The sequence below is a fragment of the Agelaius tricolor genome, unplaced genomic scaffold (assembly GCF_023055355.1).
Source record: "Agelaius tricolor isolate 1412-34295 unplaced genomic scaffold, bAgeTri1.0.p SCAF_38, whole genome shotgun sequence".
NCBI lineage: Eukaryota > Metazoa > Chordata > Aves > Passeriformes > Icteridae > Agelaius > Agelaius tricolor.
The window spans coordinates 2,141,335-2,169,265 of NW_027269298.1; the positions used below are offsets into that span (position 1 = coordinate 2,141,335).

Sequence of the window (27,931 nt, forward strand, 5' to 3'; positions counted from 1 at the left end):
TCCCCAGAGCCCAGCAGGAACCACAGGCATTACATTTGCCAGGTGGAAACGAGGTGAAAGAAAAAAAAAACCCCACCAGATTAGAGCCCCATCTGAGAGGGATCGGTTGGTTTTTAACTTCTGCAGCAGTTTTTGTGTTTCCTAGCTCTGATCCCTGCAGGACTGAGATAGTTCCTTCCTGCTGCACCTGCAATGGGTCGTCCTGCTTCATGATGAGATAAGAGTTGCTTGGAGCCAGCATATTTTTAATCTAGTCCTGCCTTGTGCCTGGCAATTAATATTTATTATGGTCTGGACAGAGTGATGGTAGTTTTTTTTTTCTTGATGTGCAGAAGACATGTTTGTTTAATCTGCCACAGAAAAGAGTGGAAATTAAGATGAACTTCAGAAAAGAGCTGGAAGCAATTAGTCGTGTTATTTTACTGGGACTTAATTGCTGTAACAGTCAAATTGACAAAGAAAACATGGATGCTATAGCAGGGCTTTGCTGCTGGATTTGAAAGGAGAAACAACTGCACTAAAAAGGACGTGTTATGTTGTAATTAACCTGCTTATTATTACTGAGATGTACACTTAAAAATCTATTTACTTAGGGTGCACTGGAGCATGTGCCACATAGTGAGCACTCACAGCAGCACACAGAATTTAATTCCACACAGAATTGAACTGTCCTTGTGTGCAAGCAGGGCTCTCTACATCCCCTGTGGCCTGTGTGGGTCAGGGCCAGGACAAGCCTCTGGGAGCCCAGATAAGCTCTCTGTGGCTCTCCCCTCTCTGCTGAGCCTGAATAAGAGAGAACGGGGAAAATGATATCAACAGGAAGAACATAAAATAAGAATGACCACACGGGGTCAGCTCAAAGGTTCTCCCAGCTCCAACTGCACCTCCAGCTCTCTGGGTTTATAATTCAGCTTGTGTAAGTCACCTTTTGATGATGCTTTCAGTGGAGAGATGAACAGAAGCCATAGACAGAAATCCAGTGAACACAACAAGCCAAGCTGACTGCACTCCCATCCTGCAGCTTTTTGCTCCACAGGAATCCCTGAAATCAAATAAAGGGAGAAGGAGTGGGTGAGAGCTGGAGAAAGCCCAGCAGTGTCCCCATGTCCCTTCAGGCTTTGCAGTGTGGTGACCTTGGTGCTGAATGAGAGTTTCTGTGCTGTTAGCTCAGGGATCAGCCTGTCTGCACTTACATCTGGCCGTGTGAGGGAGATGGGGAGGCAGAAGAGCTGCTCCAGCTGTTACTGACACTGGAGATGGAGGCAGCCTCCTTTTCCACAGCCCTCTGAAATCTGCTGGCTGGGAGGTTTTACTGAACAGAGAATCTTAGAGTGGCCTGGAAGGGACCTTAAATATTTTGACACAACTACTTTTCTAGGGTTTCTTTTTTGTGTGGTTGACTTACTTGGACTGTCTCGAGTTTAAGAGGCACATTCTGCACCCATCTGCACTTTGTGTCAATGGGAAGTCTGTGCTCAGGGGTGCTGGCAGAAGCCAGCTCCAATGTTTGGTAAAATTACATCTCAGTCCTTTTCAGCAGCTTGTCATTTTCCTGTTTTGTTTAATTCCTGTAACTGTCTTCATACGAAACCCTGAAGCTGCAATGTACATTTTGGGTTTCTGTTACAATGCTTGTTTTTGTAGCGGGAAATGTAATCCCTCAAATGCCTGTGTTTAAGAGGATGCAAATCAGCTCCCCAGCACAATGCCTTGGGAACGTTTCTTTCATGCAAAACTCGCCTAGATAAATATGGAGGGGAGGAGGGAGCGGGGAAAAGGGATTGTTCACTTCTCTAAACAACGAGAATTAATTATGCTCAGTATTATGACAGATGGGTTAAGATCAAAATCTGAATCTTTCTCAATGCGGGTGAAATCCACGCTCCTATCTCGAGTTGCATCAGTCCCATTGCACAGCCCGGCCGGTGCCATGGGGCAGTGCCACCATGGCTGGCACTGGCACAGCACTGGGGACAGCAGGTCCTGCTGTGGCTGCTGCAGAATCCCTCTGCTCTCAGCCCCGAGTGTCCCTGGATCTGCTCCGCCAGGGAAGCCCCAGCCTCCCGCTGAGCCCAGGGCAGAACAAAGGTTGTTCCTTCCTGGTGTTCCTCACCCCGGGCTGCAGCAGGAAAAGGGACCCAGCAGAGCTGTAGGAAGCAGTGAAATGCATTTGGAAGCTCACAGGGAGCAGGAAACTCCATCTCCAGAAGAGTTTTCCTGCTGGTGGCAGTCCAGTACTCAGCACACAACGGCTGCTTTACACTTTACCTCTGATGAATTCCTTGGAAGGCATCTCTGCACTCTCACAGAGAGGGGACATCTGAGGGCACACACAGCTCATGCCACTGTGCACCTGCACAGCCAGGAGGGTTGTGAGAATAGAGAATAGGTGGAATCAAGGAATTATTCCCATTCTCTCTCTCCCAAGTATTTGGGGATTTTGGCTCTCCTTGTTTGTTTCCAAATAAGAGTGATGCCCAAGGATTTTAAAAAGAAAAAACTCCAGCTCCTGTTCCCAGCCATGCTACAGAACAACCTGGGGGCAGTCACTCTGCCCCTGCTCCATCCTCCCTCCTTCCACTGGGCCATTACTTTGACACTCAATTATTCCACATTTGCAAACCCGTTCTCAAACCTTTTTTGAAAGCAAGCGATAGAAGTGCAAATTCTTATTATTGCTCTTGAAGAGCTTTTTGCAAAGCTGTTGTTAATGAGCTTGCTTAATGAGCTTTCTTAAATCTATATTTATACCCTGTATACAGCTGTATATAGATAGAGCAATGCCTAAAATATGTGTGGATTGCACACACATATGCCTGGGAAAATGAAGGGTGATTAACACGCATCTTCTTCGGTTATACCATGCAAGTATTTATTCGTTTTTCCTTGGAAATAGGAGAGATAAAAGATCCATTCTGGAATAAAATAATTCTGTGCACATGTGCTTGATGGTTTTGTTTATGAGCCCCAAGTATGTGAGTGTGTGTGTGTGTGTGAGACAGATGGTGTGTCTGTTTGTGAGAGATATGATGCGGGGATGAATGTCTGTAAAAATACAGGTTTCTTAAGGGCTTTTTTAAATTTTTTTTTTTTTTTTTAACTGAAAGACAAAATAACAAATGCCTGCTCAGTACATTATTTCCTGTGTCATGCTTTTTGTCAATATGACAGAGGAGTATTCCTGCAGAAGGCAAAGCTGCCCCCAAAAGTGAAGGGTGCTGCCCCCAGGGCTTCAAGCTGGGCATCGTGAATTCTCTTCAAGTTGTCAAAGTCCTGGGAAGTTTTGATAAGCAAATACTTTCTGGGCTCTGCCTCTTATTGGCTGTTTCTTCACCGCCAGATTTTGACACAAATAATCTGATTGAAAAATCAGGGAGGGGAACAGGGGAAAAAAAAACAGAGAGAAAAAAGGAGAAGTATCTATTTCAACTGACTGCGACCAAGTGAAAAAGTGGAAGAGGAGTCCCGAGAGAGGACGACGTCTCGCTTGTCTGGGGAGATTTCAAGGTAAATCCAGTAAAGCAAAGTCCCTCAAACAGGTGATTGATTTATTCTTTTCAACACTTTTAACTGCATTGGTTTTCTCCTTTTTCTGATATGTTTTTCTAAGCTTTTTTCCTCCTCCTTCTTCTTTGCTCATATCTGAAAATATGTAATATATTCCATTGCCTAAGCCACTTGTCCTGAGGGCTCCTTTGTGGTAATAGTTCACCTGACTCATTTGAATTGAACCTTTTGGAATTATATGCCATGTGCTTCACTTTTAAAGGTGAAAATAGTAATAGAACAAAATATAAGAGATGTGACAATGGTCTCAGGTACCTGTGTCCCAGGAGCTGTGGAGTTTTTTACTTTGCCATTGAGGGGAGGGAAGACTGTGTTTTTCCTTTTATTTGCTCTTTTATAGGGCCAGACCTTTACATTCAGAGAGCAGCACACCTCTGCTGCCATCACCTGTGCCAGTTTTTGTACATGACAATTCCTCTCCATTCAGGATTTTTGCTTTGAGTTCATCTTTGATTATTTTTCCACCCTTTTTGAATATAGGCTGATTAATCTAACAATTTTTTAGCATATGGAATTAGCTATTTATAGGCACTTCTCATATCACAAGATTGATTCAAAACATTAATGGTTTGCAAGTTCACATTGAAATTGCATCTGTACTTTAAGGAGATCTGGAATTTGGGAGATTGCATTGTATAATTCCATCCATGGAACCCTAAGGCAAAGTTTCCTTGAGCCAGTGGCATTCCCAACATCTCAGGGAGCTATGTGAGCTTTCCAGAGAACAAGTGCTGCAATTAATGTCTAAATATGTTTTGTTCTGGATGTTGCAGCTATACCAGCGTTTCTGTTCCACTTCTTTGACAAAATTTCCACCATAATTTGCTGCCCTTGCCACAATGTCCATTTATCCAGTCTTACCACAAGAATTAAAAATGTCCTGTTAATTTTTCCAATAAAAAGTGGTGTTTAAATTAATCGCCCCAAGTACATTTGATTTTGCAATGGTGGACTAGTGAAGAAATGATTAATTTTGTTGTAAAGAGCTGAAATTCTTTCAAATTTGACTTTATATTTAAAGAGTCAAGAGTCCATAAAACCTCTTATTTTATTTTGTTTGGGTTCTTAAACCACAGACACATTGTGTTCTACTTTGCACTTTTTTTCTTCTAAAATGTAATCTTTTGAAAGAGAAACTATTCTGTATTTTTGGAAGCTTCACTTTTTCCAGAAAAAAAGAAAAAGAAGGAAAAAAAAGCACAAAAAGGGCAATATTAGGATATAAATATAAATAATATCAATTAAATAATGGAAAGGAAAAAGTGCTTTTTAGCCTAAAACTTTGTATGCTCATCAACTTATGTGAAGATGTGGTGTAATGTACTACTAGTGAGTTCTAGTCTTCTAATGCCAGTTAAAATTTAATGTTTCACTGAATGTAACAAGAAAAAGCATTTAATCTCTACAATTAACCTTGGAAATCTGAAAACAGAATTACTTGAATTTAGAGGAAAATGCAAGTCAGCTTTAGAATGGAGCTTTCACTGCAAATTGGGTTCAGCGTGGCACAATCCTGCAAACACTGTCCCCACCAAAGGCTCCATAACCTCATTCACTGAGAGTTTGAATTTCCTTTAAATTACATCAAGGACCAGTGCTGTGGGTTTGGGAACTGAGAGCTGTTGTGCAGTGAAGTGAGTGAGGGCTTCATGAGGAACACGGGATCCAGAAAAATGAGGATCCTGGAGTCAGAAGCCACCCCCAAACTAAAAAACAATCCCACTTGCAATGTTTCAGTGTCCCATTAGAGTTTTACCTGGGATACTCTGCAAAATCATCCAAAAGTGTTGCTGAGGGTGGAGGAACTTTGAGTTTGAACATGCAAATGCTGGATCTGCTTTCAGATCTGACTGGGGAATTTATAACTGGTGAAAGAAACCCCTTCTAAGGTGCTTCAGGTGAGGTACCCAAAATAGTGAAGCTGCTTTTTTCCCCTTGGCTGCCACTGTCTTTTTCTTGAGGCACATTAGAACATTATTATACAGCTGCATGAATGGCAGGCTAATAAGAATGCCAATTTTAGCCACCTGCTGGTTTTATATCCTATATTGAATTAATAAAAATGCCAGAACACTTCAATTTTGAATGGGCACTCCTGCCCAAGCAATAAATTCCCTTGTGCACTTACCACCAGTCCAGGTAGAAACAGCTGCCACAGGGGCTGAAATGAGCAAAAAAAAGAAAGTTTAATTTTCAGCAAAAGATTGAAGCTAAATTCTGTCAGAAGCTTCAATAACTCTAAAATGTAGCTGGTGGCAGGGTCCACAGCTCTGCTTTTCCTGGGAAATACAGTAAGCCATTAGGAGCTGCAGATCTCTTGCTACAGATAATCTGGAGTTTCGAGGAAGAACAGTCCTTTTTCCTCCCACAATCTCTGCTTGTAGCTTTCCTCTAGCCTGGTTGTGTGAATCACAAAGCCAGTCCAGTGCAGTTGTTAATTAACTCTGCTTTGGGCTCCCAGTTCCTTTTTTTTCTGTAAAATGGGGTGGGGGAAGGTGACTTCCTTTTGCAACGTTCAGTCCATTGAGGATGGTTGTGCTCAGTCGTTATCAGCACTCAGGATACTGCACCAAATTTGACTTTTACACAGCCTGGGCAAGCACATCCAGAAAGATTCTTTTTCTTCATGGACATCTGCTTTCAGGCACCACTGGAAAAGAGGGGCTGTATTTAGTGCTGTCTGTACTTGGCATAAAACTTTGCTGGATCGCTTAAACCACGCATCTCCCATCTGATTCACCTGGCTGAGCTGCCCAGCTGCTGCCACAGGATTCTGCAGGGTTCTCCAGCCTGAGGGCAGGGAGAGTGGCTGTTCCAGCAGGCACAGCTGGATGCAGGCTCTGCCCAGGGAAACCAGGAGCTGGTTAATTCAGGCAGAGGAATTTGATGTCTGAAGTTTCCTGGTGTGAATTCCCTCATTGTGGACACAGTGCTGCCCCACCACATGGGAAAACCCCTGTGACAAGAGTGGAAATTCCAGGTTTAAAGAGTTTGAGGCAGCACTTTAACTTGGGGCAGGTGTATAGTGCAGGGTTGGGTCAGTGCACAGGTGGCTCAGCTGGGACTCACCAGGAGCTCAGCAGTGCTGCTGGAATGGGAGGGACAGGGGCTGAGCAGAGCTGCTGAAGGGTCATAACCCACTGCAGAACAGCCTTGTCTTTGAGCTGGAGCTATTTCTGTGCCTGCAGCTTTTCACTGGGCAGGGACTCTTTGCAGATCTTTGAATAAACCTCATTAGAGAGTTCCAGGAGAGCAAAAAGCAGTAATGTGTGCTTCAGTGACCCTTCCCTCAAGGGCCTGCTTATGGTCCCTCCTCAGTGCTGTTCCGTCCTTTTTCTAGAATTAAATTACAAGTCTGCTCTTGTCCTCAGTTTTCTATTATTCATCTCAAGCTAGACGTAAATTTCTTGGAAAAAGATGAAGAAAAACAGGTGAGTCATTTCAGAAGAAAAAAATTGTTAGAGCCAACAAGAGTTATCCCTGAATTCATAGATGGAACAGTGGGAATCCTGGACCAGATTTAAAAAGACAACAGCATATCCAAAGGCACCTGGGCTGGGGGCACCCTGGCAATCCCCCTGTCCCCAGCAGACCTGGCTGTGGCAACCCCACAGCTTTAGGCACCTCTGTAAATGTCACCCTCAGACCTTTAAACAAAACACCACTGGGCTCTGTAATTATATTTAGCATGAAGGGGCAGCACAGGCACTTCTGATCCCTGGGGAACAGACCTTTCCATCCCTGCCTGTTTGGGATTTCAGGACTGCTCTGTCCTTAGGCAGACATTTCACATCATTCCTGCTTAACAGGTGCAAACTTTATGGATTTGGGGGGATTTTTCTTTAGTAAATAAATAAGTTCCACTGAACTGCTCTCAGGAAGGAACAAAACTTAATAACAGTTTCCAGTCAACAGAGAGTCAGGACTTAAATGCTGACTTTTCAAATGAAATATAGCAAGATTTGTTTTTAGTGCCTCTCTCCCAAACAATTACAAGGGAAAATGCAAATACACATGCAAATAAAGCACCAGCTGATATTAGTGCTCACAACATTGAGTCCTGTTGCCACCCTGCCTCCATCAGAGCAGTTACCAGCCCCAGGGAGTGGGCACAGGGTGGGCTGGGTTCTGGGCAGCAGAGATAACACATTCATTGCAAGAGAATTTGGTATGATTAAATTTCAGCATTTTATGTTTGTCCCTAACCCGCCTTTTCAACGGTCTGCAATATTTGAGTTGGGTCCAAAAGGTGACTTCTCAGCCAGCCCTCCTGCTCTGCCTCTGCTCTCTTGTTTGTCACCCAGAACTCCAACTTCTCAAGCTAGAGGGAAACCCTCCACACACCATTCTGCAGGGATCTCCCTGTCTTTCCCCTATTATTGGTATAGTTTCTATCATTATTGTTTATATAATAATTTCACAGTAGAGCCCAGGCCATGGCTTGGGACAGGGCCCTTGCAGATGCAGCACAAATGCTCAGACTTTCTCCAGTGGGGATCTCTAACCTGTGGTTCCCTCTGTCCTGCCAGGGAGGAGAAGATCAGAAATGAAAAAAATGAAAAGTCAGAGCAGGACTGCAAGAGACAGGTCCTGGCTTCCAACATGCCTGCCACAGACAGTTTTGGTCTGTAACTCAGATCTCAGGTTAAGCCTGTCCCTGTTTCTTTTTCTGTAATCCTTTGCCTCAGCCTGGGGTAGGTTGTGAAGTGGGATTTTTACAGAGTGCACTTAATCTGAAAGAAGTGGGAATTTACTCCCCAAGCCACAGAGGTTTAGCAGGTGTTTTTCTGTGTTTCATCCCAGAAGGTGAATGGAAGATGCCACGTTCCTTTTTGGTGAAGAGCAAAAAGGCTCACACCTATCACCAGCCCCGCTGTGTGGAAGATGACCTGCCAGTACTCCCCTGGGGTCCAGTCCCCTCTGCCTTCACTGGTGAGTCTGTCCATCCCCTGGGCTTGTAGGAACACACCAAGGCAAATCAATCATTCAGGAGGCAGCTAAGGGAGCAGGATGAGTGAGCTAAGGAGCATCCACACAGGGATGTCAGTGTAAGGGCAAGCTGATCCCTTACTGTGTGTCCTTTCTCTGCACCAAATCCACTCTGATCCTCCCTTTGCTTCCTGCTGGGTTGCTGGGGAGATTTGAGCTGTAAGATGCTGTGTGGAGTTGGTCACATTTGGGAAAAATGACCAACTTCAGGCCACTTATAGCTGGGAAAAGAGCTTGCAATGGGTTGTTAGTGTTCTACAAATTCACAACCCTGCCACCTCCACCTCTGGTTTCCTGTGTTCACTGCCCACATTCCCTCTGGACTGCATCTTCTCTACCTTGTGTGTTACCATCTCTGCCTGCTGTTAACACCACTCAACACAGCTCTGCCATCCCTGCTGTGCTCCCTCTGCTCCTGCTCCTGCTCTCCCACAGCCATCCAAGCAGTGGCAAGGCCAGGGTAATTATCTCCTTCCTTCAGGCACCATTCAAATTTTCTTTATTCAAATTTAGGATCAGTTTCCCTTTGTTCTAGCCCTGGCTATCAAATTAGAGTCTAGCCCTGAGATAAGTTTGATAAAAAAGAAAGGAGGTAACATTTTAATTTCCATTCCTGCCATCATCCTTCAGCCATTTGTTGTGTCTCTGTTGCAGTGGCAGGTTTTGACAAGAGATAAATACTGTCCTTCATCAGGTCTATCCCATCTCCAGCAGAAAGGATACACATGTTGGACCTCTGTCCAGCATTTTAAGATTTTAGATTCTTAGTACAAAGTTTGGCAAGGGTTGGCTGGTGTCTTTAAAGGCTGGGACAAGCATGGAGAAATAAATGGGAGTATGGGAGGAGACGAGGCTCAGTGCATAAGGACTTGCCTCCCCCCTCTGCTTCCCCACTTGGCTGTCCATAAATCCAAGTTAACAATACCCAGCTCTCTCAGGAGAGGGTGGGGAGGTTAATAAGTTAGTGATTGTTAGTTACCCACACAAATGGAAATGGTTTTAAATAGGGAAATTATTCTTACAGACACAATTCTAGGGTTGATTTTCTCTAACTGTATCAGGTATCAAGGATTCTATCATCTCATCCTGCCCCCCTCTGCCTTGCCTATCTCATCCTGCTTGGAATTTCCCTTCCTCAGCAATGGGCAGACCTTGAATGCTGATTGCATCACTCTGCACTTCCTTAGGGAATTGAGCATGGGCTGCTGAGTCCAGGCAGGAGTTCACACATGAGTGCAAAACTCACCTAAACAGACTCTTCTGGTAGCAGCAAGAGTGACATAACTGTGACATAAGTGTGACACTGCTCTTTACAGCCACAGGAGACAGGACACCAGAGGACAACAAGAAACAGGACCTGGGATGTGTGGTTCCAAAACAGGAAAAGGACCCACCTGAACTGAAAGAAGAGAGTGTCCCTGTGCAGTACCTGAGCAGGATGCTGCCAGGCCCTTCAGCTCAAGGTTGGCTACCCAAAACCCCAATTGCAGAAGAGGTCAGGGCTGAGCTGGTTATGGAGCCCCTAAAACTGGACCCAGATTTTCAGTAAATGAGAGCTTTTATTTTGACATCTATGGTCAAACTTGCCACAGGCAGGGCTCATCAGGAGCATTCTATATTTCCCTTTACAATTCTGGTCTGTACCAGGAAGAATGAAGGATTGTGCTGTTATTCCCAGTGAATGAACCTCCCCACATTAATGCAGCTCTGTGCTATGTGGGTTAAGGCAGGTGCCCACAGGATATTTGTTCAAACACCTCATCAAAGAGGGCTAGCAGGGGGCTCAGTATTCCCTTAGCCAGAAAATTTCCTTGGCATTCTGTGCCATAAAATTTTCCAGACTGAAATCAAAGTCATGATGGGAACTTTACCTGGGGAATGAGGATTTGAATCAAGGAGAATTTACCAACTGCAACTCCTGAGGTCAGGCAAGATGGGGAACTTTTTAACAGGTGCCCAACTTCAGGCAATGGTGTGACACTCCCCTCTCTCTCTCCTTTGCAAACTCAGAGATGGCCATGCCAGGGCTGCAGATCAAGGACTGCACTAACACAGCGAGCACCCCAACCTTCTACAAAGCTGGCTTTTCATGGGATGCTTTCCACATGCCATACAGCTACCAGCAGATGTCTTCCAGCATGCAGTCAGCCCTGCTGGAGCACCCTGTGAGCCTCTATGGGAGCCACCTCCTGCCCAGCACCGAGCCCCCCCTGGATTACAGCCTGCATTATTCCTCAGACATGGAGACCTTCCACTGTGTGAAGTGCAACAAGGTGTGTGTTGGATGAGAACCTCTGGGATGGGGAGGGCCTTTTCATGGCACACATGAAGTATGAAACCCATTCTTCATTTGGGCACACCAAAGTGTGCCTCAGAACAGGGCCTGCAGTCAGGAGAACAAGGCAATGGGAATGCTGCAGTTCACATGAGCTCTCACAGAGGGGAGAATTAAATAAAGAGAAGGAATTGAAAACAGAGATGGAGATGCAGCCACCTCATGTCAGAAAATCACAGGGATTTTGTTTTGCAGGTGTTCTCCACTCCCCATGGACTGGAGGTCCATGTCCGAAGGTCTCACAGCGGGACCCGTCCCTTTGCTTGTGAAGTGTGTGGCAAAACCTTTGGGCACGCTGTGAGCCTGGAGCAGCACACCAACATCCACTCCCAGGTGGGTGGCATGGTTCCAGAGAACCAGCTCTGGACCTCACCTCTTGCTTAACCCATTACAGAGGAAGTGACACTTCCTAGGTTACAAACACAATGCTTTTCCTGTGGCTCACAGTGACAAGGACAGGAGCTCTGAAAACCACAGGCCATAGCTCTTGGTCTCACAAATCTCAGCCTGCCCTTCAGAATTCCTTGGAAGGCAAGGGAGGATCATTGCTACTCGCTCTTCTGTGCCTCACCTCCTGCTAAAGGGTGCAGGAGCTGGGATCACAAGATGTGATCCATTTCCATAATTAACCCTCCCTGCGTTCCCTTTGTGCTGCACCCAGCATTATCAGTCCACGAGCCAAGGAGATTTGCTTATCAAATCTACAATTCTCATCACTCTTCAAGCTCTGTCACATGTCTTGCAGCCTCAGACATCCCATGATTTTCCTTCCCCAACAGGAAAGAAGCTTTGAGTGCAAGATGTGTGGGAAGACATTCAAACGTTCCTCCACCCTCTCCACTCACCTGCTGATCCACTCGGACACGCGGCCCTACCCCTGCCAGTACTGCGGGAAGCGCTTCCACCAGAAGTCAGACATGAAGAAGCACACCTACATCCACACAGGTGAGAAACCAAATATTCCATGAGAAAACCAAAATCAGAGCTGATGTACACACCCAGACCCCAGACACAGAGGTATTAGACTGGGGATAAGTGTGCAGAGGCACTGCAAAGTCATTATTCCACGTGGGGTGAGACAGCAGGAGGCTGGAGCACATCTGCCTGACAAGGAGGTGGTTATTGGCCAGCCTGTGAGGACTGTCCCTGGTTCTTCTGGATCTCAATCCAGACACATCACCAGGAGAGCTGGGCTGGCAGCACCCTGTTGCCCAAGCAGGTCCAACTCTGCTAAAGTGCATTTCTGTCTCTCTTGGTTCACCTGTTAAACAAAGTGGGGTTTTTTTTACCATTTTCTGTGTCCTGCAGGGGAGAAGCCCCACAAATGCCAGGTGTGTGGCAAAGCCTTCAGCCAGAGCTCCAACCTGATCACCCACAGCCGCAAGCACACGGGCTTCAAACCCTTCAGCTGCGAGCTCTGTGCCAAGGGCTTCCAGCGCAAGGTGGATCTGCGCAGGCACCGCGAGACCCAGCACAGCCTCAAGTGAGGGGTCTCTCCTGGAGCTCCACCTTCAAGACTGTCCCCAGCACCTCCATCCAGCTCATAAAGCTCCCATGGTGTCCTGTGTTCCCCTGGGGAATGGCCAAATCGTGCATTGGCTTTGGTGTTTGGCACCACGGGGCCTTGCACATCCCAAAGAAACCTGTGGGAGCTTTCACTTTTGATTGCAACAGGTACCAACCCAGATCTGCTCAAGTGTAAATCCAGAGGAATTCCTCCAAGGTCACTGTTACTCTGGCTTTACACCAGGAGCAGGATCCAGTTTGTCAGGCTGCCCAGCTGGGAGGAGGGGACTGCTGGGCTGGTGGCAGCAACAATCTGTACAAAGCTGGTGCTGTAACCATGTTCTGCTCTGATGGTTGGGAAGATAAACCCAGGGCATGCAAATAGATTGCATTCAGTCAGCTGTGTTCAACCTGGACAGGCCTTCTGCAGAGACTTGCCCAGGCCATAAATTCTGCCAACAGACACCTTAAAGTAATTTCTTTCAGCAGAGCATTTACTGTGATCAAATGACAAGTTAACTGTGCTGTATTTTTAGCTTGGAGTGGGAGGAAAATACTGAAGAAACAGCTCCTATCCCTAGCAGATAACAGGGGTCTCTAAATACATTCCTCAGACACACCATGCTGCAGAGATCCCAAGCAGGCTCCAGGAAGAGCCAGACCACAGCACCAGGCAGGAGCTAATGATCCCCATGTCTTGGTACAATGGGAGAGTCTTGGAATCAGGGCTGGTATGTCCCACAATAGTTCCCTGCATGCTGCACATGCCAGCTTGGAGCTGTCCTGAGCAATCCTGAGTCACTGCCTGGGCAGGAGTGACCCTGGATATCGATGTCAAGGGTCAGAGTTCTGCTTGCCAGGCACTCTCCTCAAGGAGGAAGTGACTGAGCCTGTACATGTTGGCAGAGCATGCAAGTACCTCACAAGTATTATACAAAGAGAGCAGTGGTATTTCCTCCTTTTGCCAGGTCTAGGGGTTGAAGCAAAGCACTGGAGCAAGTAAAGAACCAGTTTCCCTCCAAGCTCTGCCAAATTCTCTCTCTGTAACCTTTGGCAAGGCACTGCACTGGGCTTTTGTTTTTCCACCCCTCCTGGTGGAGCAGGGCCATTCACTCAGGTTTGTGGAGTCCCCTGAGTTCTTAACAGGAAGGACAAAGTATTATTATAACATAATTATAACACAGACAAGTGTTTTCAGTTAATTGGGGCATTGTAGCAGCACGTGGCTCACTCCATAACTGCATCCCTGAACATACAGCCTTGGACAATGACACCAGTGGGAATTACCCTGGGAACAGGCTGGGGCCATTTCACTCCAGAGGCTTATGAAGGAGTGCCCATCATGGGCAAAGAAAAAATGATCCAAGTGGAAAATTCATGTATTACCAGGAGAAAACTGTCCTCAGTTCTGCTGCTGTAAATCCCAACTTCTTCTATTAAGACCTAAAATGTTCTTGTCCCTTTTATGCTGTGCCTAAGCTGTAAGTCATTAATATGTACATGGAAGCTCAAACCCAGAGTCTGTACTCCTGGCTTTACTTGTACACTGTAAATATGTATTTATACTTATTCTAATGGATATTTTTATTGCACTATACCAGACAGTGACATGTACAGGCCTGCTGGGATTTATCTGATAAATCTGTTCCTTCTTAGTAACTGGGTTAACACAGTGTATTTCATGTTCAAAACACTCATTTAAAGAATGGCTCACACCTGACTCTGGGGACACAGGCAGTGGGGATGGGGTGCAAAAGGAGTCTAGGATTGCTCTTTATGGTTTGAATGGGAATAAAGATGGAAATTCACATGCAGGAAAGGGCACCCATTAGAGAGATTTCATCCTGGAGACAGATTGGTGCAGAGCCAGCTCTGCAGGGCAGGAGGGCACACCAGGTACATGGAATGTCTGTCCAACAGACAGTGCCAAAGCCCCCAAAAATCCCTGCTGTCCTTCCCTGAGCCATTCTGGGGAAGGTGCATAACCTGTGATGGAACTGCTCCCCAGCCCCACACACACCTGTGAACACCCACACATGCACAAGCCTTGCTCAAGGTAAAGTCACTTCAGCTTATTAAAATTACTGCCCAAAATGCAAACTGTGTTTGTTATTCCCCTTGTCCTCCACTAATCTGCAAACAGAAATATTCAAAGAGGGTGTTAGCATCTGGACTGCTCAGGAGCAAAACCACAGAGGCACACCAGCACAGACTTCCTTGGGAACAGCAGAGGTGACCGATTCATGTAAAGCTTCCCAATTTTGGCCATTTGGAGTCAAGTGCTGGCACACATCAATTGGGAGAGTGCCTGTGACCACTCACAAAACCAAACCCAACAGCTGGTTCTTCTGAGCCTCGTGAAGAAGAGCTGCTGTGTCCATTAGATTTTCATTCCTGTCCTTGATTTCCAAGGTACAGACGAGCTAAAACCTTCAATGGACAGCTGGGATCTTCTCTCCTGTGTGCTCCTACAGCTTCTCCCTCCAAACACAGCACATATCACCCCAGTCCTGTCTGCTGTTTCCTCAGCACTCCAGGGTGGGTTACTGAGCCCAGACATTGCTGAAGAGCAGCTACACTGGAGGAGGCAGTGCCAGGAGAGAACTGGAGTTGTTAACACTTAGCAATCCTAACAATCTCCCAGGAGATCCAGGGATGGCTTTGGCTGGATGGGCAGTGAGGGGAGGAGCACACGGGGGTGGCTGCAGGCAGTGCTGCAGAGCTCTGGAGAGCACCGATGTGGCCAGAGCAGGGCAGGGGGTCCAGGCTGACCCATCCCCACAGGCTCAGGCAGTGCAGGGGGGGCACTGGCAAAGGCACCAGTGAGCCACAGACAGGAGGTGACAAAAGGGAGGAGAGGACAGGGAATTAACTTGCAATGTTTTTCACTAAGATACTACAGTTTCTTCCCCTTGAGTAATGAGTTGCCACTTTAAAAATCACCTAATGCCCAACCCCTGGCATGGCTTGAGGCCTGTGGATGCCAGCAGCCCAAAGGAAAAACAAAGCAGAGCCCCAGTGCCCCCTCTTCTCTCCCAGCACAGCACCAGCCATGGGCTGCCCTGGTCCTTGGAGCTGCTGAATCTGCACCACAGGCACCCAAGGATGCTCAGCACCCCTCAGGACCAGGCCATGGCTGTCACCAACTCCAAACACACCTGGCCTTGCTCTCCAAACATGCAAATCCTCCTCGGTTCTGAACGCTCTGGTCCAGCCCCTTTCTCACCACCTCCCCTTGCATCACAAACATTCTGGTCAGTCAGTCAAGGAAACAGATAGCAAAAAGCAAAATCTCAACTCATCTCTGTGGCTGAAGAAAGAGCTGATTGTTTTTGTCTCTCTTTGAGCCTGCTCTGTATCCTGTACTTCCCCAGTCCCCTTCACAACTTCTTCCCTTTATTGCCAGGGAAAAATAAATCCTGGTCTCTGGGCTGTTTTGTTTAACAAATGAGGGACATGCAAAGCACTAACCCCGGGCATTGTCAGGAGGAGAGAGGTGCCTCTGTGTCTTCCAGACAGCCTTGAGGCACTGAGAGCAGCAGCCCCGGAGAGCTGTGATTAAGGGTGGATTTCAGTTTGGACACGGGATGAATCTGTCTCCCTAATGAGGACAGAGCCAGGGGACACCTGCAGGAAGCAGAGGGCTGTTCCCAGCCAGCACAGCGTTAGGCTGGAACTTATCTTCAGGTTGTAATAACTTCACAGAGTGCAATCCTGGAGGAGGCAAGATCCTGAAGCTTTCTTGTGTTGGCAATTGTTAAGGAAGCCCTAAACAGAACTGAGAGGAAGGACAGGAAGAATTAGACTCAAGTTGGGTGCAGGTTCTGCTGGTTAAAGTTATTTGCTGCATCCACTTCCCACCTTAGACATCACAAGAAAGGATTTTCAGTGAAAAAAAAGATAAGAGCAGAGTCCCCTGTCCTCACAGTAGGTTGCTCCCCAGTCTCAGGTGATGGAGACACAGCAGCAGTTTAAATCCAGCCCATCAGCACAGAACACAAAAGGAAACTTGAAGGTGTGGGGCAATCTCCCAGAAATAGCTGCATACACATTTCCTTGCACAGGGAAAAGATTCCTGCTTGCAGTTAAGGGCCTAACATGGGACTGGATATGGAGCTCATCCTGCAGTGCTGCTACAGAATAATAAAAATAAAGTACATCACAAACCGGTTTTTAAACATTTAATCTGATCACAAAGCAGAGATTTCCCCCCTGCCCCTTTTCACCTGGAATAGCAGATCCACTCAGAGGAGGCAACCCAGAACAGCCACACAGAAATTATTCAGGGATAGTGAATCTCTGTGCTGGATGAGAGGTAAGAGAACACAGATCTCTGCAGAATTCCTGGCCCACCATCTTAAAACTAACAGTCACCATGGACACACACTCATCTTAAGGCTGCAACTTTAAACTGAGACTTAAGATCTGCCACACATTTCCTGCATGACCTTAGGCAAGACTTGAGTGCTGGATTTCTGAAGTTGCTCAGCACACTGTGAAGCTCTCAGAAGATCTTCACCCCATCTGTGAGAGAAGGATAATCATTCTCCCTCTCCCCTTCATTCCACTTGTTTGTTTCAACAGTAAGATAGTCAGGAATGAGACTGCTCCTCCTTATCTGCCACATCCAGCACCTCACACAATGGAGCCTTGATCTGGGCTGGAACGCCCAACTGTGGCAGCAATAACCAGTGATAGGAACTGAATCCAGCAGAGCACCCTTGCTCCAAGGCTGGCTCAGCAATCCTGTAGGCAGGCACAGAGACCCTGCACTGAACCCACTAAACTCAAAACCAGCAGAGGAACAGGGTGAGCAGCAACACAGGGAGGATAGACCAGACAGGAGCATTTTGACTTGTGAATAATATTGCAGGGAGAGAGGCAGAGCTGGATATGAGCTGTGAACATCCCACTCAGTGCCCTCACTTTGAATGTGCTGCTTCAATCTGAGCACTCCTCAATCTGGTCCTTGGGCTGATTTTGACCTGTGGGCCCAAGGGGGATCTGCGTTCACTGCACCAGCCAGCAAGGCAGGCAGAGAGTCCTCAGGAATGGGGAAATCTGGGGCTGGGGAGGAGCTGAGCGTGCACTGAGCTCAGCTTTGGTCTGATAAGTTTATCAAGCACTGCCGGCTGCTAACTGTCAGCCAGGGAAAGGAGCCTGTTAGGGAGGAGGAACAGCTCCCAGGGCAAGATAGGACAGCCCAGGCCTTATCAGAGTGCCTGAGCCAAAGAGGGAACTGGAGAGTGAGCACTTTCCAACCACTTCATCTGAACAACAGACAGATTGGCAGGAAAGGCCTGTCAGCCCTTTGCCACCCAGGCACCAGGCAGCCCCCCATCCATGCAAATAACCTGGGTAAGTGCAGCCTGGGAGCTGCAAATGTGAAATTTGGGACCTGAGGGAGTGCATGGGGAAGGTTTTCTTAGGGCATTGCTGAGTGTGAGAGTCAGATTTACAACAAACAGTTCTGATGCTTACTGAGTGAGCTGCTCCTGTTCAGTGCCCAGAGCAGCTTCTCCCTGTGCTGCCTCCCCTGAGGTTTGGGAGGGGGATCATCCACTTCACAGTTCCAGCAGTCACTAAGGTTTGGTGTCCAGATAATTGCTCTGTCTCTGAAAAACAGTAAAAACCCCTGAGTGAATAGAAGGGGGGAAATCCTGACCATTCCCATTTGAGCTGAAAAAGCAAGATCCAGCAAATACCCCTTCACATCTTCTCCTAGGGCAGCAATAACCAAATCAATCCACTGAAGATCATACCAGGGACACCCTCCTGTGTTTGGATGAGCTCCCCTGGACCTGTGCAAGCCCCCTGTGCAAACACCTCAGCTCTGACAGGGAGGGGAATGAGAGATCCTCTGCTTGGTTTCCCTGATGGAGCTGGGTCGTGCAGGATGAACCAGTGTCACACCTGCAGCTTTAACAAGGTTCTTTAGCCTGCCAGACCATGCTGTTATCAGGTCACTGCTCATCCAGACCATATGGACAGCCCTCATCCTGCATCCCACCACCTTTGGTTCAGGCTGGTGTCTTGGGTCCTGCCTGCATCTGGGGATTTTGCTGAGATGCAAGCCCTGCCCCTGTGTTGGAAGGATGTGCTCATTCCTGGCTGCCTGGCTGTCCCCTGCTCTCCATGGGAAATGAGGCAGGAAACCTTCAGCAGTAGGTCAGGAGATCTCTGCTGTGACCTGGTGACTCAAAGGCTCCCTTTTTTGATAAGAAACATACCTAAGAAATGATTTTTCTCTCTTTAAGCACATATCTAAACCAGGGCTGAAGCCCTGCCTTGTATGCACCTACTTCTCTCCCTGAAGAGAGGGAGCCCAGTATCTGTAGGCATCTGAAGTTGCACCAGCTGAGTCACAGCCCTGTGGTTTCTGCACCACTCTCAGGCTGAGTTTCTCACAGCTGATTCTTCTCCAGCCCATAATCTGCAGTTCTCCAGGTCATGAACAGCCTCTAAGCCATTTAATTCCTCTGTGCATCAAGGGCTCCTCAGCAAGCTCCAACAGCCACATTCAGCACCAGCCAACACAACTCTGATGTTCAAGGCTTCCTGATGAAGAACAAGGGGTTTAAAAACCCATCTTCATTGATTCTGCCTTCCTCTTGAATAATTTTAAAGCCATGGGACTTTATCTTACATCCCAGGCTCATCTATATTAGGAGCTTTAGTGGGATTTTTAGCAGTGGTCAAGTTCACTGGTTTTTTCTCTTTATAAAGTAGAAGTTATCTCTTGTCTCAGTTGAGGAAGGGGAAGTTGGAGATGACAGAGCTTTCCTGTTCCTGAGAGGGCCCCATCCTGAGAGTATGGACATGGTGTAGCAGTGTGTCAGTCAGACATCCCTGCCTCAGCTCCTTATTTAGATCCAGCCTGTAGCAGCTTCAAAATCTGCAGATAAGAGCAAGGTAGAACCTGCACATGCACAGCAATGAACTGGAGTGGCATCATGAAAAACCCCACAAAAACCCCATAAAGCATCAAAGCTCTGCATTGGAATCTGCCAACCTGCATTTCTCGCCTTAAAATATTTGCCCAAATTTGAGTAGGACAAGAAATGGAACTCAGGTGAGCCAGACTTGCAGTCTTGTTTATTAACCAATTTTATCTTACCTCCTTGAAGTATTAAAACTAAGTAGAACATCCCAAGTTAAAACTCTTTTCTTAGGAAAAGTATCATGTACTATTGGTAAGACTTTATTTCTGAATGATACTTATGAGATGCATAAGTAACTCAGATGCACAAAACTCATTTTCTGGTGTCTTAAAGGCAGAGCTGACAGGGCAGAAGACCTTGGGTTTCAGACTGAGTGTGCATGAGACAGCTGAGGTTTCTCAGGTTACCTTGGAGTGCAAGGAAACAGCTGGAAAGTCAGAGAGCCATGTTCCTGTGCCTGCTGCACAGTGCCACAGCTGTGGTGGTGGAGAACTCAGCAGGATTGATAATACTTTGCATTTCAATAGCTCATGGTGCCTAAGGATTTCAAAGGGGCACAACATCCATTTAGCCCCCAGCCTGCAAGTTTTCCCACAGCATCATTATTAATGTTGCAGAAGATACAACACAAACTTTGTAGTCAGCAGGAACAATAATTTCTGCTTTGGAGGTGCCACCTCCTCATCCTCTCTTCCTCAATCCCCAAGTGCCCAGCAATCTTAGCTCAGAAGGGAATGTGACTCAGGCCTTCAGCTGAAGGGCTGTCACTTGCAAACCCTCAAGGCTGGATGTGGCCCTGCTTTTATCACTGGCCACCAGCTGCTTCTACAGCTCTTGCCTCCTCCCCAATGATTCAGCAAATCTTCTTTGAGGAGAAAAACAAGCACACAAGTGAACAAATCACAATGTCAGATTACAAAGATGAGCGGGGAAAAGCTGTGGCTCGAAGGAGGGAGATAAAAGTTGAAGTTACAAGAGCCAGGGACGAAAATGCCCAATAAAGACAAGGGGTTTTTTTGGAGGGAAGCAATAATAACATGAAAAAAAGTGTTGTAGTTTGGATACTTAATGCTGTGGAACAGTGCTAAGAGTAAGAGAACACAATGTGGAAGGAAATGAAGCATATTCTACCCTCTACTATCTGGGCATTGCACAGGGCTGATAGGGATTTGAACTGGTATAGATGAGAACTGAACAGTCCATTCTGGTTTACACTGGAACAGAGCTCCCCATAGAAAGCTATTTTCAGGAGGAGTTTCTCTCTCTATAACCAAGACTTCCAATAATCTCGAAGCCCCTTGCCAGGCACTTTGAATGCCACTGTTCCTGGAAAAAAGGATGGAAGTCATTAGCAGAGGGCAGTTGGAAGTAATGCTTTAACTTCTGACAGCTTTGGCCACTGCATCATATTTTTATATCATAGCCCTTTTCCATAAATGTTTTGTTTCCTGCTTGAGGTGAAACACAGGATCAGTGTAACAGCCCTATAGAATAAAAAGTAAAAAAAGTAAAAAAGAAACTCCAGCCAGACCTCAGCTAGGAGATGTAATATTTCCTCTAAAGGCATTCCACTCTACTCAAAGCCCAGACTTCCAAGAATACCATGAAATCTTAGGGAAAATAAGTGTTTGGAATTTATAGAGAGCTCATACCACATCTGGGGAAATCTCTCAGGCCAGTGAGTCCTCCAGGCTCTGTGAGAGAGATGCAGCCTTCCTCTGGAATTAATGCAACACAAAAAGCAAGCACAGAAGGAAGGGGAGCTCAGGAACCGTGGACACATATGGGATGGATAAACTGTTCCCAGAGGGTTTTGGGGTACATACTTGCACTGCTGCTCTTCCCTAGGAAATAAAACAGAAGAAACCATGGCACAACCCCGAGGCTTTCCCCTCGAACTCACCCGGGCTGCTGTTGCCGTGTAGGTCATGTAAAGAGTGCCAGGGGTGGCTCCTTTTAAAGCATTTCCCTGTGCTGTGCTGCCACCTGCTTTCACAGCTCTGGGAGCCCCCCCTCAGCTCTGATGATACTCAGGTGAGCTCTAGAACTGCAGTGTCAGCCCACCTGAAAAGGGGAGAAATCACCAAGTTCAAATGTTTAAAGTGTGGCTACAGAGAAGATGGAGACTCCCTTTAGGAGGTGTCACATGGAAAAAATGAGGGGTAATGTGTACGAGTGACTGCTGGGCAGATACAATTGGGTACTAGAGGACAAATTTTCACAGTGAGAGCAATCAGTCATTAGAATAACCTCCCCAGGGAAGTGGTGGACTCCCCAACACTGGACATTTCTCAGATCAGCTGGACAGAGTGCTGGGCTGTCTTAACTAGACCGGGCTTTGCCAAGGGAGGTTTGGATCAGGTGATCCTTGAGATCCCTTCCAAGCTGTTATTCTCTGTTTCCATTAAAATGTGCTACTGCTGCACCCTGCAGGCTGAAAACAGTTCTTTTATCATTAATCACAACTTCTAAGCCAGGCTTATGGTTTTGTCTCCTCCTTTATGGTGGAGACTGTCTCCTAGGTATTTGGGGCTGGTTCTGTTTCTACACCATGCCAGAGCTCTCACAGAAGGAACCCAACAGTTCTCTCCTTGCTGGGATGAGCAGGAGGAAGAGCAGCAGCTGGAACACAGGCACACAGACGTGCCACCACCCCTGACTCAAAGACCCCACAGTGGTGGGGGACAGAGGGTTCAGCTGTGCCAGAGATGTCCCACGTGCTGGATCCCCGTGGGAAAGGGAGAGCTCAGGAACAGGGGGGAGATGGGCTGGAGACCTCCAGCTGCTGAAGCTGCTGCTTTGTTCTGCTTTATCCCTTTAGGGAACAACAGAGGAGGCACAGGGAGAAACTGCCTGGCAGTGCCACTCCAGCAAAAGTCCACTTGAGGTGAGGGGACCTGGGGATGTGGTGAACAGCACTGCCCCTCCCAGCACACCCCACACATCCTGGGATGGAGCAAACCTGGCTTTCTACCAGGAATCAATGCCCTGTGTTCCTGTGCACACCTGACCCTGATTTGCTTTGCCAGAAGGACAATCTGGGAGATCTCCCACAAGAAACATCTTTCATTTTCTCACTGTTGGCCTTCGTCTGCACTCTTTAAAGAAAAAAAGAAATCTTAATGGCTTTCTCCTCTTGCATTGCCCCTTGATGGAGAAGTTGGGCCAAAACTAAATGAAAACACTGGTCACTCAGCTGAGTCCCTTCTCTTCTGGAATCTGGAGCACAAACTTCATTTTCACATGTTCCAGTGACAGCCCCATGTCTCTGTGAGCCGCAGGCAGAGTGCAAACCTGGTCCCTTCCCTGTTTCTTAGAGAGGGATATAACAATTCCCTGTTTTGGGGTGAGAGCCTGATTGGCCTCAGCAGGACCTGTCACCCACACAATGCCATCTTTGTCATGAAGAAATCTCAACTAAACCACTGGATGCTGAGGTCCAGACCTGGAAAAAAGTGTTCACCATTGCTATGGATAAATGGGTGTCTACATTTTCATAATAACTGGCAAATGAATCCTCTAGGAAGCTCAAAAAAGTTCCCAAGAGAGAGGAAAGCATCCAAATGAGCTAGTAAAACACCAGAGAGGAAAAATAACAGAGAAGTTGCATTCCCAAATCTCTCTGAGTGTGGGAAGTATAGTCTGACTGGGTGGTGGCCATGTGGAAAATCAAAGATACCTGAGGAGGTTGGCCTCCAGCCTAAACAAGCAGCAGTTGTGGGCCTCTCACACGGCCATGCCCAACAGCCATGGACTGGCCTCAGATTATTGAAGCACAAGGCTGTGGAGGCTGCCCTGCTTCAGCCCAGAGCCAATCCTGGCCCATGGCATTGGCACACACACCTGCACAGGTGCCTTTATAAACACAGCCCTCCAGCTGGGACTTTCCCCTCAGGGCTGCTCTCACCATGGCTCACTGGCACATCCTGGTCTTGGCCCTGTGCTCCTACCTCGGGGTAGCCTGGGCTGCCACAGTAAGTACAAAGGCTGGCTTTGCACCCTAAAGCTGAAGGTTTTCTGCTCCTGCCATTTGTCCATGGGGCTGTGGGGGAATTGCTGCTGCCTCTCTGCTCCCAAGGGCACCTGCAGGACACCTGCACAGGCACAGCTCCAGTGGCACCAGGGGGCTTTCCATGAGGGACCAAGGGCACGGATGGGGAGGCTGGGATGGGAATGTGTGGCAATGTGGGAAGCCAGAGTTATGAAGGACAGAGCAATGGATTTTCTCTTCTCCATGGTGCCTCCTGTAGCTGGGCGTGGTGCACACTGAGGGAGGATTTGTGGAAGGAGAGAACAAGAAACTGGGACTCCTTGGGAACTATGTTGACATCTTCAGAGGGATCCCCTTTGCTGCTCCTCCAAGAACTCTGGAAGACCCCCAACCTCATCCTGGCTGGGATGGTAAGGTCCAACTTCTGAATGCCTTTGGTTTGGGGCTTTATTTTCACTTCTCTCTCCTCAATCTGGCACATATGGGAAATGGTACAACATATTACTCAGACTGGTCACAATGGCTGGGGAAGCTTTGCTGCCATTGCACTGTACTCAGAGAGGAAAGGATGGGTGAGCAGACAACTTCCAACCAGAGAATGGAGCTGATGCCCTTAACCAGGACTTGCTGTCTTCCCTTTCCCCTCTTAGGAACACTGGAAGCAAAGGAATTCAAAAAACGCTGCATGCAGGTGAAGCTGACACAGACTGATGTCCGTGGGAGTGAGGACTGTCTCTACCTGAACATCTGGGTCCCTCAAGGGAGAAAACAGGGTACGAGCTTGGCAGGGATGTGCGATGGACTTTCCCAGCTGCCTTGTGTGCACAGATTGTGCTGCAGCCTCTCTCAGCAGCTCTGTTCCATAGTGGGCAGGTGCTGAGCAGTGATTTTCAGGGGGAAAGGTGGGAACTGTGTCAGACAATGTCCTAACTCACCTTCACCCTGGTGGGAGGGGCAGCCTCTTGAGCAGAGCAAGGATTTCCTTGCAGAGAATCAAGTCAGCTCCTGCCCAGGGCAGGTGGAGCAGTGCTCAGGGAGGGGATGAGGGGATGGAGGGGCAGCACCTCCCAGCTCAGTGGGGGCTCACTCTGCCCCTGTTCCTCTCCTCCCAGTCTCTACCAAGCTGCCTGTGATGGTTTATATCTATGGCGGTGCCTTTCTTCTCGGAGGCGGCCAGGGAGCCAATTTCCTGGACAACTACCTGTACGATGGGGAGGAGATTGCCGTGCGGGGCAACGTCATTGTGGTGACCATCAACTACCGCGTGGGGCCGCTGGGCTTCCTGAGCACCGGGGACGAAAACCTGCCAGGTACCCGGGCCGATCCCTCCCTGGCACCCTGTCCCGGGTGCCCACTTTGACAGCTTGGCTGTGCCCCTGCTCACTGCCGGGTGATCTCTGTCCCTCAGGGAACTACGGCCTGAAGGACCAGCACATGGCCATTGCCTGGGTGAAGAGGAACATCAAGGCCTTTGGGGGTGACCCAGACAACATCACCATCTTTGGGGAATCGGCCGGTGCTGCCAGTGTCTCCCTGCAGGTGGATTCTCCTCATTGTTTCTGATCAGAGCCCCTGCTCTGCCAGTGGGAGAGAGGGACCCCTTGGCACTCATCTGCTTTCCTCCCCACTGCTGCCTCATTAATGTCCTGCCCTGGCCAGCACAGCAATGCTCAGCCTCAGTGCTTTGTAGCTGCTCCTCCTTCTTCAGCTTCATCAGTCCCACCAGTGCAGCCAGGTGTTCTTGCTTTTGGGACATGTGGGGAGACAGCCTTTACTTTCCATGTCCCCCCTTCTCAGCATCTCACCTTCAAACGTTAACTCCTGAGACTGTTGAACCCCACACCACCAGGCATTATCAGTGGGGTCTGGCAGGCCGGGGTCTCCTCAGGAGTTTGTACCCAAACCCCTCTTGTTTCCATTTTGCTCCCCAGACGCTGTCCCCAAAGAACAAGGGCCTGTTCAAGAGAGCCATCAGCCAGAGCGGTGTTGGGCTGTGCAGCTGGGCCATCCAGAGGGATCCACTTGTCTGGGCCAAAAAGGTAACGTGCAAATCATGCCTGAAGGACTGTTAAAAGAAAGAAATCAATTCCCTAGAGGAGAGCAGGGCTAGGAAGCAATTGGGCAGGACCTGTGCCCAATAGCGCTGTGGAAAGTTGCTGCTTTGAGATTGAGATTAAAACTAACCCACATATCTGACTGCCTAAAAATGACTCCTGGCTTTGGAAGTAATGCTAGGACGTTTCTCTCTCTCTCTTCTGCCACAGCTTGGAGAAAAGGTGGGCTGCTCCACAGATAACACCACTGTCTTGGCCAACTGCCTCCGTATCTCTGACCCCAAAGCCTTGACCCTGGCCTACCACCTGCAGCTCACCCACCTGCCCAGTAAGTGCCCCGCCCTGTGCTCTGGTCCATCAGCTACCCTGGGCTCTCCAAACCTCCTGCAGGACACGGGGTCAACTGCCAGGAGTGTTGAGGTGTTGCTTCTGCCCTTCAGAAAAGGGACATTAATGAGAGCTTTTGCAGTCACCTTCCTGTGGGCAGATGCACATTGCACCTGATGCACACTGCCTACCTCAGCCTTTTCTTGGGATATGCCAGACCACACATCTGTGTTTCCTCACCACCTTACAGACTCTGCTCTTGTCTCCTGCAGTGCCCCTGGTGCACACCCTTGCCTTTTCTCCAGTTGTGGATGGGGATTTCCTCCCAGACATGCCAGAGAAGCTCTTTGCCAACGCTGCTGACATCGATTACCTGGCTGGGGTCAACAACATGGATGGGCACATCTTTGCCGGCGTGGATGTACCCGCCATCAACCGCCCGCTGGTGAAGGTCACTGCGTGAGTGACAGAGCCCTTAGAACCCTCAGCAGGAGACATCTGCTCTTCAGAGTAGCTCCCAAACCCCAAGGAGTCAGACTTGAGTGGACAGGGCACAACCTTCCACACAGGATGTCACTCCAAGCCTGGGTGCCCAGGCCTTTTGTTGCCGAGTCCAGAGCCTTCAAGAGAAAGGACCAGGCAAGAGCCCTGCCCTACCTCAAGCTGCTGGTCAGTAATTAATTAATATCATTTGTCTTTTCAGTGACCAGGTGTACAACTTGATCAAAGGCCTCACCGTGGACAGGGGCGAGGCTGGAGCCAACGCCACCTACAACATCTACACACAGAGCTGGGGTGACAAACCCGATCAGGAGGTCGTGAAGAAGACAGTGGTGGATCTGATCACTGACTACATCTTCCTGATTCCCACACAGGTGGCACTGAACCTGCACCTGCAGAATGCCAAGTGAGCAGCTCAGCCCTGGGGGTGTTGCACATGGAGGAGGGTTAGGGTGAGAATTGGAAATGGAAGTTAAAAATGGCCTCAGGATGTTTTCTCCTGAAACCACCCCATGTGAGGTGATGCATGTGAGCATCTTCCAAGGCTGAATCTGTGGCCTTGACAGTATTTGGAGTGTTGGTTGGGATTTGCAGCCCTTTTTCTGCTTTTCTCCCTTTTTCTGCTCAGCCAGTCTCTTTGATTTCCCAGGAGTGGCAAGACCTACAGCTACGTGTTCTCCGAGCCATCCCGCATGCCCATCTACCCTCGCTGGGTTGGGGCAGACCATGCTGATGACCTGCAGTACGTGTTTGGGAAGCCCTTTGCCACCCCCCTGGGCTACTGGCCTAAGCACAGGACTCTCTCAAAGGCCATTATTGCTTACTGGACCAATTTTGCTAGAACTGGGTAAGTGATCTCTGATTTGATGCAGCACTTCAGGCTTCTGCCTTTGCCCAGTAACTTTTCAGGATCATTCCCAGAAGTTGTCTTTCTTTGTGTTGTGAGCAAGGCTCTGTGTCTCACAGGGCTGGAGTTTGCTCTGCATTCTCCTCATCCATAGCACACTTGGGGAAGACTGAGGCATTTTCATTACTTATGATCTCTGCTTCCACTTGATGAGGTTTACTCCTGAATCCTTGTGTTCAGGCAGGACATAGGTCCCGTGTGAAGCTGGGATGATGCCAGTGGGGATGGAGGGAGGAGGCTGCAGGTCATCAACTCACTCCTGGCAGGCAGAATTCCTATTGCTTGTGCCAGTGTCAAACACTCTGCATGGTCACACATTAAACTGCATCCTCAAGATGCCCTGATAAAACTGAGCTTCTGTATCTCCTTTTTCCCCAGTGATCCCAACAATGGCCATTCAGATGTGCCTGTTTCCTGGCCAGCCTACACCGACAAGAGCAAGTACTACCTGGATATCAACCACAAGATGACCAAGAACTCTGTGAAGCAGGACCTGAGGTCCCGCTTTGTGACCTTCTGGAACTCGGTCTATCTGAAGCTGCCGCAGGTTGCCAACATCTCCCAGTCGGAGTTAATGTTCTGAACCCTTTAAAGATAGTTCATTAAAGGCTTGTAACTGAGTGACTCTGGTTCTCATTTTGTTTGCCATGACAGGATTTTCTTGCCAGTATTAAGGTCAGGCAGGAAAGGACATCCATTGTGTGGGCAGTGTGTGTTCCCCTGGCTGTGACACCCCGATGTCCCAGGGAAGCTGCTGGCAGCTGGGGTCCAGTCTCTACCTGCTCAGCCAGCTGTTGGCCCTGGGGTTGTTTT

At 48.2% G+C, this 27,931-nt stretch overlaps 2 protein-coding genes and 1 long non-coding RNA gene across 10 annotated transcripts; 2 read left to right on the forward strand and 1 right to left on the reverse strand.

The window, feature by feature from the left end:
* Window positions 1–18,008, reverse strand: LOC139603453 (uncharacterized). The gene is made up of 3 exons (XR_011683680.1): window positions 17,879–18,008; window positions 5,696–5,728; window positions 1–1,042 (listed from the first exon to the last, which is right to left on the reverse strand). It is a non-coding gene; the product is annotated as an uncharacterized lncRNA (long non-coding RNA).
* GFI1B (growth factor independent 1B transcriptional repressor) lies at window positions 2,951–14,056 on the forward strand. Of its 3 annotated transcripts, XM_071454399.1 has the most exons (8): window positions 2,951–3,507; window positions 8,097–8,191; window positions 8,371–8,499; window positions 9,873–10,019; window positions 10,567–10,829; window positions 11,087–11,224; window positions 11,671–11,836; window positions 12,200–14,056. In XM_071454399.1, exons 2-8 carry the CDS (start codon window positions 8,170–8,172, stop codon window positions 12,376–12,378), a joined length of 1,044 nt encoding a protein of 347 aa, XP_071310500.1. In that variant the 5' UTR covers window positions 2,951–3,507; window positions 8,097–8,169; the 3' UTR covers window positions 12,379–14,056. The 3 variants fall into 3 exon arrangements, with proteins under 3 accessions (XP_071310500.1, XP_071310502.1, XP_071310501.1); XM_071454401.1 differs by lacking the exon at window positions 8,097–8,191 and having other exon boundaries at window positions 2,951–3,539; XM_071454400.1 differs by lacking the exon at window positions 8,097–8,191 and having other exon boundaries at window positions 2,952–3,507.
* LOC139603447 (bile salt-activated lipase-like) lies at window positions 17,607–27,739 on the forward strand. Of its 6 annotated transcripts, none has more exons than XM_071454386.1 (12): window positions 17,613–17,755; window positions 22,160–22,225; window positions 23,589–23,739; window positions 23,980–24,102; window positions 24,442–24,639; window positions 24,738–24,868; window positions 25,261–25,368; window positions 25,594–25,711; window positions 25,983–26,169; window positions 26,414–26,617; window positions 26,861–27,058; window positions 27,497–27,739. In XM_071454386.1, exons 1-12 carry the CDS (start codon window positions 17,741–17,743, stop codon window positions 27,699–27,701), a joined length of 1,704 nt encoding a protein of 567 aa, XP_071310487.1. In that variant the 5' UTR covers window positions 17,613–17,740; the 3' UTR covers window positions 27,702–27,739. The 6 variants fall into 6 exon arrangements, with proteins under 6 accessions (XP_071310490.1, XP_071310487.1, XP_071310491.1 ...); XM_071454390.1 differs by lacking the exon at window positions 22,160–22,225 and adding an exon at window positions 18,123–18,359 and having other exon boundaries at window positions 17,615–17,755; XM_071454391.1 differs by lacking the exon at window positions 22,160–22,225 and adding an exon at window positions 18,128–18,359 and having other exon boundaries at window positions 17,615–17,755.
* Window positions 27,740–27,931: the final 192 nt, after the last annotated feature.

What these genes read in the sequence shown, in the direction of transcription:
- GFI1B (XM_071454399.1), top strand. Translation starts at nt 8,170, where the DNA reads ATGCCTGCCACAGACAGTTTTG. An exon ending in AGTCCCCTCTGCCTTCACTG is followed by an intron (nt 8,500 to 9,872) that starts GTGAGTCTGTCC and finishes TGCTCTTTACAG; the next exon opens with CCACAGGAGACAGGACACCA. An exon ending in ACTGTGTGAAGTGCAACAAG is followed by an intron (nt 10,830 to 11,086) that starts GTGTGTGTTGGA and finishes TTTGTTTTGCAG; the next exon opens with GTGTTCTCCACTCCCCATGG.
- LOC139603447 (XM_071454385.1), top strand. Translation starts at nt 23,247, where the DNA reads ATGGCTCACTGGCACATCCTGGTCTTGGCCCTGTGCTCCTACCTCGGG. An exon ending in CTGCCAGTGTCTCCCTGCAG is followed by an intron (nt 24,869 to 25,260) that starts GTGGATTCTCCT and finishes TTTGCTCCCCAG; the next exon opens with ACGCTGTCCCCAAAGAACAA. An exon ending in ACCAATTTTGCTAGAACTGG is followed by an intron (nt 27,059 to 27,496) that starts GTAAGTGATCTC and finishes CTTTTTCCCCAG; the next exon opens with TGATCCCAACAATGGCCATT.